Source organism: Rosa chinensis, unplaced genomic scaffold, assembly GCF_002994745.2.
Source record: "Rosa chinensis cultivar Old Blush unplaced genomic scaffold, RchiOBHm-V2 RchiOBHmChr0c30, whole genome shotgun sequence".
Taxonomy (NCBI): domain Eukaryota; kingdom Viridiplantae; phylum Streptophyta; class Magnoliopsida; order Rosales; family Rosaceae; genus Rosa; species Rosa chinensis.
In genome coordinates this window covers 5,571-17,998 of record NW_020126841.1, presented here as the reverse complement: position 1 = coordinate 17,998, position 12,428 = coordinate 5,571, and the positions used below count along the sequence as shown (strand labels likewise).

The 12,428-nt window shown below is 34.8% G+C and overlaps 1 protein-coding gene across 1 annotated transcript; it reads right to left on the bottom strand.

The window, feature by feature from the left end:
• Nucleotides 1–5,984: 5,984 nt before the first annotated feature.
• On the bottom strand, nt 5,985–8,172 carry LOC121050899. Its single transcript, XM_040512324.1, has 2 exons — nt 7,847–8,172; nt 5,985–7,175 (listed from the first exon to the last, which is right to left on the bottom strand). Exons 1-2 carry the CDS (start codon nt 7,959–7,961, stop codon nt 6,757–6,759), a joined length of 534 nt encoding a protein of 177 aa, XP_040368258.1. The 5' UTR covers nt 7,962–8,172; the 3' UTR covers nt 5,985–6,756.
• Nucleotides 8,173–12,428: the final 4,256 nt, after the last annotated feature.

The following is a 12,428-nucleotide window of genomic DNA, read 5'->3' as shown; positions in this document are numbered from 1 at the left end:
ATTCATGATTTTCTTCAATTAAAAATCTGCAATTAGTTTGTGTTTTGTTTGTCTTGAATGCAGATGAACAATCCTCAAGCCCTTTGCAGTTTCATAGCTTGAAGGAATGAGTTTAATTAACTAAGTGGCAAAAAAATATACCATCCGCATCCTCAAAGAACTATTATTATTATTTTTGAGAGGCCAAATGTAAGATTTTAATTCTTTTATGAGATTTAGCAGAGTCGAAACCTGGAAATAGTGGTTGTCAACTTACTATAGAGTGAACTTCTTGTTTGCTTAGCTATTTTAAAATTTAATTAAAAGTCACATTCTCATATTATATTACATATTTTCTGTCGCCATAATATGACATACTTTTCAATAAGATATGTAATTAGAGAGGTTCCGGACTTCCCGTATATTACAAACGCATAGACGCGGGACCTTCTCCTCTAGCGCAGCAGACACACTTCAAAGTACTCAGTTTCCCTATTCTGATATCAGTTACCTACTAATTTTCTTGGGTACCTTGATGTATGGCATACCCTTATTTTTTTTTACTTTTAGTAAATTAATATAGTGGAAACCTATTGAATTGGTCAATAGGTTACCCAATTAAATATCGACATGTGTCATTTTTAAAAATAAAATTTACCATATTAACAACACACTCTTTCTTGATATGTAACATTGTTAAAAATCATGTAACAAGTATTGTCAAAATAATAAATTACACATAGTTGAACTACAATTATGACTTATGACAACAGTTGTTGTGGTTCCTGTAATTGAGTGGTCAAAGATGTAAATATCATATTTGGACAACTTTTATCAAATTTAGAACCTTGATTATCAAGTGGAGAAGCCCCTTACAATACTGAGTTGTTACATATCTTTTGGTCTAATTTTAATTTTACCATGTTCACAACACAAATGTCGTCGGAATTGTAAAATGGTTGGTATGGTATATAGTTTTTGAATAATTACTACAATCAGAACAAAAGTTACCGCTTTTACACCAATAGTTGCCAGTTATGGTAAAATAGGTAGTCATTGAGTAATTATTCCATTAATGATAAAAATATAACGATTTACCCCTTTGACAACAAATTTGTTGTTGCACTTGTTAAATTTCCATAAATTAGTACATTAGTTTAGGTTGAGTAATTACTATAAATAGGACAAAAGTTACATCTTTTACATCAATTGTTGTGATTGTGGTAAAATGTGTAGCCATTGTAGTAATCATTTCATTAATGATAAAAACATAAAGATTTACCACTCTGACAACAAATTGGTTGTCATACTTGTTAAATTGTCCATAAATTAGTACATTAGTTTAGGTGGAGTAATTACTATAATTAGAACAAAACTTTTCACTTTTTTGTTAATTGTTGGAATTTGTGGTAAATTACGTCGATTAAGAGTAATTACTAATTCCACGATGGACATTACACAATATATTACTTTCATTATGCAAGGGAGAACTTTATTACACAAATGAGGACGGGTAAAGATATGGACATTAACATTTCTCATACATGTTCTATTTTATATAATATTTACCACTCTGAGGACTCATGTAATCACTTTGAGGACACATGTGGTAATAGAAAGAAAAAAAAATTCTCATTAAAGTAAATAAGGTCTTCGTTAGAGTAAAGTATTATGTTCTCATTTGAGTAATTAAGTCCTAAAAGTGGTAATTGTAATAGGTTCTCATTAGAGTAAAGTAGATTCTCATTTGAGTAAATAAGTCCTAAAGTGGTTCTCATTTGACTACATTTAAAACAAATATTATTTATTTTTACACTAATTGTTGTGGTTGTCATAAAATGCATGTAAAAAGAATTATATTTGGTTAACGAAACTACTAATGATATAATTAATTGGTAATAAAGACTACTTAACTAATACTAATTTTGCAAACTTAGGTTAGAAGGTTTTGTTTTTAATAAGGAAAAAACATAATTTTCAATTGTGTAATTGTCCATTAATAACAAGCATTAATCAAACATTAATTCACTAATAATAAAATTAATTAGTAATATAGACTATTTAACTAATAGTAATTCGGTGAACTTAGGATAGAAGGTTCTTTTATTTTTTTTTGAAAAAAGAAAAATCATTATTGTGAATTGTCAATTGATAATTAAATATTAATTGGCTTTATTGTTTTCAATTCAATTAGTAGTTTGTGTTAACATATTTGCTTATTGGAAATGAGTAGCATAATTAGAAAGGCTAAGGGCTAAACAGGTTACCAATTTGTTAAATATTTTGAACCATTGGATATATTACTAATCCAATGATCCAAAATATTTAACAAAATGAGGGTATGGCAAACACCAAGGTACCCAAGAATTCTCCCTAATTTTACTAGCTTTTATTCTGAACCAACAATGCTATACACTTTCATTCCTTTGATTTCACTTTCATTTCTTTCTTTCATATCTTATATTAGACTTTGCGTTTTAAATCGATCATTTTCGGAAGCTTATCATCTTTTCGATCCTTAGATAGATCTCATGTATCATTTTTCTCCTTACTGCTGATTCTTCAATATATATATGGGGTGTAAAAAAGTACTGGGAATCGCACATAGTCGATATCTAACAGAAGTGAAACACATTCTAGAATTATTATGAAAAAGTGGTACCTGTTCCTGCAATATTATACACTATACATGTATTTCTTCATATGTACACCAAGAAGTGAAGGGTGCACTGATATAATATCTGTAGCTTTGGACATAGATGAATAAGAGCGAAAATAGCTACCTTACCAAAACAGAGAGATCCATCTTGATACTGTATTGGTTATTAGAAAAAACTGTAGGCTTTTTTGAGTAGAGGTGGACAAAGGATTAGAGGGTTTTTGAATGAGTATTGACCTATTCTACAAAGCTAAAATCTACTATTAATTAACTTTTCGAATGTAAATTAAGCTGCTAGCTAGACATTTTGGTACGTCCTTCAAACTCTCATTGTAATACAAGTTACGTTGTAAATCATGCTGTGTTGATGCGTTTTATACCTTTAAAGCTAGCTTTCTTATAACCACCTACAACAGAAGAAAGACTGCCATCACTTAAAGGAAAAGGAGAAACTAAGAGAAGATCAATAATAGGCCAGGGGTTCAACTTGTCGTAATGTTGTATGGCCAGAAATGGCATATAGTTATCAGACTTTCCTTTATAACCAAACCCATTTCACTAAAAATAGAGATACCAGTTCAACCATGCATGAGTTTTGAATATGAATGAATTAACATCTCACATTAGGTTATACATTGTGTTACTACAATCCTACCAGATGTTATTGTGACTGTTTCATGATTCTAGATTGGGGAATAGACAAAAAAAAAAAAAAAAAAACTTTAAATTTGCGGCTTATTTAGTATAGCTGATTCATCACCTTGATTAGGGATTACTGTGATCCAACCTCCGGTAAGAAAGTGATTCCAATGTTGCCAATTGTTGATTGGAAGAAACTGATTCCAATGTTGCCAATTATTTTGTTCCTCAAAGGCTGATAGTTGTTTTTTGTCTGAATGAACAGATTCAGCGACAGAGGATCATATTGTTAAGGGTAAAAATGGAAATTTACTCATATTAAGAAAATGTAGAAGTAGAAAAACAAGTCTGATGTATTGTGTGCAAGTTGTATTCCCTCTGCATCAATATACGAAGCTCTCTCTCTCTTTTCTGGTTTTTTCATCATCTTCTTCAATCTTCCTTACAATTCTATCATGGTATCAGGAGCTCAGGTCGATCGGTGACCTAGCTAGTTCTCTCAAGGATTGAAGAGTTTTCTAGCTTAGTTCTTCAGCATTCTTCTTCGTCAATTTGCAGTGTTCAAGCCAATTAGGTTCAGATAAGTGAAATCTTCATCAAGTTGATTCAGGTTCAGATTGTTGAAATTCAAGGTTGTTTTCCTTCATCGAAGCTTTGGATTTATATGAATTGTGTTCGTCATCAATTTTTGAAGCTCAAAGTATTTGCATCAGTGACAAGTTGAATTCTTGATCTGTTTACAAACCCTAGAAATTTGGGGACTTTAGTGCAGAGCTTCTTTCTGTCATGATTTTGGGTTTCTCGAATTGTTTGTTGATCTAAGTATGATGTCTATGCTTGATTGATTGTTGACAAAGAAATTTGAAAGAAGTAAATTGGTTAAGTACTGTAGTCAAGAAAATTGATGAAATGGTGGTCTGGATTTGCTGGTAAAGCATATGTTCTGCTAAAGTTTTGTGAATCTTGTTCTCTGAATAGTGACTTCTTGGACAAATAATTGTAGCATAGTTGAAATTTTGACTACATTTGAACAGAAGCATATGTTCTATTTGAAATGGTTATTGTCCAAAATTGAAAGTTGGTAAAGAATTAGTTGTTGTTGTTGTTGCTGGGAGAAGCTAGACTATATATGCAGAATTAGTATTTGGGTGATTTCTGCAATTGTATTGGATAAGCAAGAGTCTCTGCTACAGTTGGGTGAAGAAAATTTGGGTGAGTTTGCATTTGGTTTCTTGTGAAGAAGAATTTGGTACTACAAGGATCATGAATAGCAATCAGTTGGACAGTTATCTCCTTTCCAACTTCTCGAATATTATCACTTTTCAGCTAGATGACACTAATTACGTAACTTGGCGATTTATGCTCGAGTCAATGTTGGTAGGGTGTGATCTAATGGGATATATTGATGGGTCTATCCCTTGTCCTTCACAAGAGGCTGGAATTACCCATGAGCTTACACAAGAGTATAAGGACTGGAGGAAGCATGACTCTGCCGTAATGGCTCTACTAGCTGGTACTTTGTCATCTTCAGCTCTTTCATTCATTGTTGGGAGTAAAACCTCAAAAGAAGTTTGGTATTCCCTTGAAGATAGATATGCTAAACTTTCAAAGTTTAAAGACCTCCATGCAGAAAATCCGGAAAGGTAATGATAGTATTGACAAGTATATGGAACGCTTTAAAACTATTCGGGACAAACTCTTTGTAGCTGGAATTCTTATTCACGATGATGAAATAGTGAGTTTGATCTTGAATGGGCTCCCTGCTGAATATGCAACTACCAGATTGATCATTCGTACTAAGGAATCATCTACATCTTTACCAGAACTTCGTACACTACTCTTAGATGTTGAAGCTGATCTTGATCGAGAACAGAAGATTATTGCCTCTGCTCCAATTACTTCAACAGCTACAAGAAACCAAGACTCTCTTGATCAAGAACAAAATATCATTGCCTCTGCTCCAATGACTCCTACAGCTACAAGAAACCAAGGTTGTCAGCTTTCTAAATCCCATCATGTCAGTGCACATACTCAAGGATTGTACAACATGGTTCTCACAAGATATTTTCATCCAAGGAATCAAGGTAAAGGTGGTGGCAGGTACTATCATAACTTTCCTCATGGACCATATCGAAATTATAATTGCTATGCATATAGGAAGTTAGATGTCGGTTCTGTGCAATCTAGAGGATTTAGTAATCGTTGTGGAAACTCAAATTGCTACAACACTGGTGGTATTTTCAACAATCTCAATTGGCTCTGTGAAGTCCAAAGACTTGAGGAATTCAAATGGTTGTCATGTCTATGATTTTTCTGGTGGAGTTCGTCATCAGAGTGTTACTTTCCCTGGTGATAATTGTCAAATATGCTCACAATTTGGTCATATTGCTAAAAGTTGCCCCCAAAGATTTGCTCCTAGGCAAGCTGTTGCTATTGGTTCTTCTTTACAATGTCAGATTTGCTTCAAGAGGGGCCACAGTGCTGCATAATGTTTTCATAGGCATCACTATGATTTTCAATTACCATCTTCTTCAGAACTTCAAGCTAAGGAAAGCCTCTCAACCAAGTATATGTCTACGTTGGCCACATGACAATCCTTCTCAGTTACTACCACTCATTCCTCCTGCTGCTGAAGCAAGAATCTTCACTTCTATTATAATCACAACATTTTTATTATTGTTGCAATCTGATGTTAGTTTCCTACCATCAGCTTGAGGGGGGATGCTAAGGGTAAAAATGGAAAGTTACTCATATTAAGAATATGTACAAGTAGAAAAACAAGTCTGATGTATTGTGTGCAAGTTGTATTCTCTCTGCATCAATATACGAAGCTCTCTCTCTTTTCTGGTTTTTTCATCATCTTCTTCAATCTTCCTTACAATTCTATCACATATCAAACTGTCTGAATGAACAGATTCTGTCGTAATGTTGGTCATGTAATCTGGTACCTTGTACACACATCATTGTTGCCTTTGATTTCTGGTATCAAAGTCACTTTGAGAAGCTTTTAGGAGCAGTACGTTCCAAAGACATAATAAAACACAGTCCAAGCATAAAATCACTCGGTTAAATCCATAGATTAGCTACCCTGTCAAAACAGAACAATTTATGGCTTGATGCATTACCCTCCCTCAGGCCAAGAGTCCCTTCACAGATTTTTCTAAAAATTTCACCACCATCTCATCGATGGCTTTGGAAATAATTTCCCCACCAAAAAAGACGACCTTTTCACAAAAACTTTCAACTGCATGCAAGTCAATCGGAGACCGCAATCCCATCATTATTTTAACTGTTGACGGACAAAATCCTTAAAAAATGAACAAAAAAACACGACAACACTTTCCTAGTTATAATGACAGTAAAGTAAACAAGTTTCCCACTATGCATATGACATTTAAAGACAGTTTAAAAGACTAATTGTTCTCTTCGCACCAGTAGTCTTCTCAGAAAACATGGCTCACAAAGACGGACAGTTCTCATCATTCTTTGGTCTCATATGAGCTGTTGTTGGTGCCAGCAGCGGATTTTGATTTTTTCTTTCTCTGTGTCTGAACAACTGATTTTGATTCTTTTCTCTTGGTCTGAACAGCAGATGCTGGTTCTGGTTCTGGTCGATGCCAGTCTGGACAATTTCGTGTCCAGTGGTCTCCTTCTTTACAACAAAGACCACAATACATGAGAGCAGAACGGCTAGAAGGTATTTCAGAGACATTACCATGCTTATCCACCATGGTTCCCAAAGAAATATAACCATGGCCCTTTGGTAAAGGAGGACTGTCAGTTAAACCTTCACCAGTTGCGCTACGGCCGCAGCCACGGTGGCTGTTGTCAGGAGCATTCGGTGCTTCTCCTTTGCTCCTAATTAATCCATGTTTTGCCAACAACTTCCGTGATGATGCTGACAATAAAACCAAAAAAAATAAGTAAGGAATATTTGATGAGCGTAATAGAAGAATGATTCCCAGAATTAGGATTCCTGAATTAACCTCGTCACTAGGTTGCAATGATTATTTATTGATAGCTGCAATACGAACAGTAATATATAGCAACTTTTATTTTGTAGATTTCTCTTTAACAATCACCGGAGGGGAGAATCAACCGATTTCTTTTTCATCGTATTGTTTATTTCTTGTAAAAATTTCACAAAATCAAACTAACTACTAAATAAACCAGTAAAACAATGAAAAATTTCATGCTCACACAACCTTCATGTATAAAATAATTCCTCTACGAGTTTTGCTAGAATTAATTTTTTTTTAAATTGTGTGTGTGTGTTTAACATCAAAGATATAGAAGCAAGCTTTGTTTTCAAGTTTGCGTTGACGACTCCACACATTGAATCTAACTACTCCGTGAGATGAGTTTCGTCGCTTATTACTATCGGTCAGGTTTTCCAAGGACAATTTGTAACCTAGGATTCCTACTCGACTTATCCCTAGGATTCCTTAGATTAGTAAATCAAAACCTAACTCAAGAGTCAAGCAAAAATTCAATCAAATACTGACAAAAAAACAAAGCAAATTGCAGATTCTATTCCTCCAAACCCTAGAACAAAGATCAAAAGCATACATTCAAACTCGACATAGCGACCTTGCCGGATGAGGTGCTTGAGTTTAGTACGTAGAGTTTTCAGTTGGGCAGGGTTCAGGTCGAGATCGGATATTGGTTGCAGATAGACAATCATACTGGAGGCGTAGAGAGAGTTTGAAGATTTAGGATTCAGGGTTCAGAATTGGACAGTAGATAGGGTTTTAATTTATACACTCTAAATTAACGTTTACTGGGTCTCTGTTCTGGGCCTAGACCATCTAACTTTGGTGTAGTCGTCATCAATGATTCAATGGGCTCACTTTTGTTTTCGTTTTCTTCTGGGCCCCAATCGACAGTTTGAGAATTAATATTTAAAAGTGAGACATTAATTTTTTTTTTTTACCTTCCTATTATGTTTTACCATCCTAACAAGTTAAAGTTTATGGTTTCAGATTTCCTGGTTTTAGATTTGCCTTATCTTACAAGGCATGTAGTTTTATACTTTCCTAGTTTAAGTGCCGAGTCCTATTAGAACAAGGGATATTGTTCTCTATAAATAATGGCCCTCTGGATCGTATCTTCTATTGAATTGGCTAGAGAAAAGTTCACAGTAAGATCCTGTAGTATTTGGAAGAAAAACAATGAAGTTGGTCAAGGGGACAGTCAATCTTGCATTTGTATATGAAGGAGGCATCATGATGGGCATAGATTCGAGGACCACATCTAGCCGTATGCATAATGGCAAAATACAAGGAAAACTATGTAAGTTTGTTCTTGATCGATCCTTTGTTTTTAGCTACCAAACACCATGAATGTTTACGCTTGAAATCTTATATTTTCAGTGACAGACGAGAAAGAAAAAATTAAGAGCCTGTCTTCCAGCATAAACTTATTTTGCACATGTATGGGGTTTAATAAAGATTGGGAGAAAATGTACCTTCACGTGCGTCGACATGTATGAGCACCTATATCTCAGCTTTGTAAGTCGATATTTAATTTTAAATCATAAACTGACCACTTGTTTTGCTTGATACAGTCACCTAGATCACTTGACGAAGCAGTAAAAATACAAAAGAGTATTTACGTAAATTCATAAAATATAATAGCGGGCCTGTTGGACGAATGCAAAAAGGAGTACAATGAGGATTATTCGTTTGGGACCATCATCGGTGGATACGACCCCGAGAAGGTAATGAAACAACCTAGTTTTGTCACTTAAAAGTTCTCATCAGATTATCTACACGGGAAGATCTACGGTTAATGTATCGATATATTAAGTAGACTAGTCTAGTTTGGTTTAGAGGTAGATAAACTCTATATATTGATAGACTAGTTTGGGATGACTACTCTACCTCTGTATCAAACCAGTTTACGTCTCTAACGAGCTAAGATTACTTAGTGTATCGTTGTATTGATGAACCGTAGACGGAAAAAAAAAAAAAAAAACAGAAAACAAACTTCCAATTTGTATTAATGTGTTGTATGCAGGGCTTTCAAGTTCATAGTGTTACTCTTGTGGGCTACAATATTATAGAAAGCGATCCTGGCGCAACAATGATAACACTAGGGTCCGGTGAGGATCATGCTTACCTTATTTTGCAGTCAGCAAAGTATGTGCTTCTTGATACTTTATTTTATTTTGTTTTATTTGATTTTACTTGATTTCACTCCCGCTAAATTGAGCCGTTATTTTAGCACAAATTATGGCGAACACATACGCATGACTAAGGAACGTGCATATAACTTGGCTTTGCATGCCTTATTTTATGCAACTTTCTGTGATAAGTACTGTGGTGGAAATCTAAATGGTAATACAATTTCTTGTGATATTATATATTTTAGACTTCTTTTGTATCAATATAATTTTTTTATTTTTTTATACTGATTTATATCTTTTGTATTTCCATCTAGTGATACATGTGTCTAAAACCACGTCTTATCTCGAGACCTACCATGCTTTGCAAGTCTACCCCAAATTTTATAACCTTATGCCTAGAGGAGCAGATGACGTTCATAGCAGAACATTTTTTGTGCTTTACCCTACGAATTCCTATTCCAAACTTGTGTGGGAAGGTGATGGTCTTGAAGACCTCATACTCAGAGTCTGGTATGTACAAATGATCTCCACTTAAAATATGTTGGTGTATACATCTACATTGTGTGTGTGTGATGAATGAACTAATGAACTTCTTTTATTTTTAATTTTGAAAGGCCGACGGGAGATATAGACTTACAGCAGCACCTAGAAGCAAGCCATTTTGTAGCAAAGAAGTACGATTTCTACTTTCACCGTTTCGTGTTCAACCAAGTAAACAAGGCTGTACAAGCATACAATACTATTACTACCGTAGCTCCTCCCCTACGTCATAACGCTATAGAAGATTATTTCCAAGGCAATTTTAAACGTTCTGGCAGCCCAGAGAAGCCTGTTTATATTGGATGGAGCTCAGAAGACTTGTTGAAACGAATCTGTAACATGAAGGATGCTACTAATTCATGGTACTGCAAGTATTTGACCTTCTAAACTATTACCAAGGTGTCCAAGTGATGGAGTGCATCTGCGTTCACTTTAGTTAGGAATTTCGCAAATTAGTTATAATATAATGTGTCCGCTGAAGGTCCTTTTGTTTTTTATTTTTGACTTCCTTTTGTTTTTTGGTTACAAGTTCATGACTTCCTTTTGTTTTTGTGGCAAGAGAAATCATTTTCTTCATTTTCTTTTGGTTTGGACTTGAGAGAAAGCGCGCATTATATTAAACATTCCTCCAGAATTGGCACAACATAGTGCAATATATAAGAAAGAATTTAAAAGCGACATCAACTTAATTCTACAATTTCAAGTCAAGCAACGGAGAGCTTATGAGAGTAAAGAACAAGTTCCCCATATATATATATATATGCACATTTAATGAGAGTTCAAAAGACTAATCGTTCTCTTCGAACCAGCAGTTTTCTCAGTAAATATGCCTCACAAAGACCGAAAGTTCTCATCATTCTTTGGTCTCTTATGTGCTGTTGTTGGTGCCAGCAGGGGATTTTGATTTTTTCTTTCCTTGTGTCTAAACAACTGATTTTGCATTGATTTTTTTGTTTTTGTTTTTCTTGCTGATCTGAACAGCAGATTATGATTTTGCATGGTTCTTGTTCTGGGACTGATCGATGCGGGTTCGGACAATTTCTTGGCCAGTGGTCACCTTCCTTACCACAAAGACATGAGAGCAGAAAGTATTACAAAGGAATTTTCATGATCCGCATCCTCCGAAGTTTCCAAAGATAACCATGTCCCTTCTGTAAAGAAGGCTTGTCAGTTTATTCAAAGAAAAAAAGAAGGCTCGTCAGTCAAACCTTCACCCATTGCGCCATGGCCACAGCCAAGGTACGTGACGGCAACGGCGGCTGTTGGCACGAGCATTTGGTGCTTCTCCCTTGCTCCTAATTCCATGTTTTTCCCACAACGACCGTGATGTTACCGATAAAACAAAAAAAAATCAGTACGGAAGTCATAGAAAAAGGACTTGGTAATATTTTGGAGTCTTTTGTACTTGGATTCCATAGCAACATCTTACCCCTGAGATCTTCTTTTAGGCATCATCAAGCCATCATACGGTCTCTCCTATCCGGATATGGATTGAAGTTTCATTGAGCACCATGGAATCATTAACTGAGTAAAAGTCAAAGTTTTGATAGATGTTTGTCACAGCTTTTGTACTAGCAGAGTTAGTTTAAATAGACTAAGCGCATGATTGTATTAGAGATAACAGAGAGAAATATCACTATATCAGTAGCTTTTCTTTGTTTTCTGTTTCTTCTTCTTCATCTTCTACATTTCATCACCATCATCAAAATCCAACAATTTAGAGATTGTCGCACCATGTTTCCCTGCGAGAAGAAGGACGTACGTCCATGCCGAAAAAAATAATGTGTTGAATTATAATTAATTTGGATGTAAACTTTGAGCCTCCGGAGTCAGGGTGAGATGATACGTTTCAGGCGATTCATTTATTAGAACACACTACGTTTCCAACTAAATTCATGATTTTCTTCAATTAAAAATCTGCAATTAGTTTGTGTTTTGTTTGTCTTGAATGCAGATGAACAATCCTCAAGCCCTTTGCAGTTTCATAGCTTGAAGGAATGAGTTTAATTAACTAAGTGGCAAAAAAATATACCATCCGCATCCTCAAAGAACTATTATTATTATTTTTGAGAGGCCAAATGTAAGATTTTAATTCTTTTATGAGATTTAGCAGAGTCGAAACCTGGAAATAGTGGTTGTCAACTTACTATAGAGTGAACTTCTTGTTTGCTTAGCTATTTTAAAATTTAATTAAAAGTCACATTCTCATATTATATTACATATTTTCTGTCGCCATAATATGACATACTTTTCAATAAGATATGTAATTAGAGAGGTTCCGGACTTCCCGTATATTACAAACGCATAGACGCGGGACCTTCTCCTCTAGCGCAGCAGACACACTTCAAAGTACTCAGTTTCCCTATTCTGATATCAGTTACCTACTAATTTTCTTGGGTACCTTGATGTATGGCATACCCTTATTTTTTTTTACTTTTAGTAAATTAATATAGTGGAAACCTATTGAATTGGTCAATAGGTTAC

Excerpts from the sequence above, each read along its gene's own strand:
- LOC121050899 (XM_040512324.1), bottom strand. The coding sequence starts at position 7,961 with ATGATTGTCTATCTGCAACCAATATCCGATCTCGACCTGAACCCTGCC. Across the intron at positions 7,176-7,846 it reads TCGCTATGTCGAGTTTGAAT|CATCATCACGGAAGTTGTTG; the intron begins GTATGCTTTTGA and ends TTTTATTGTCAG.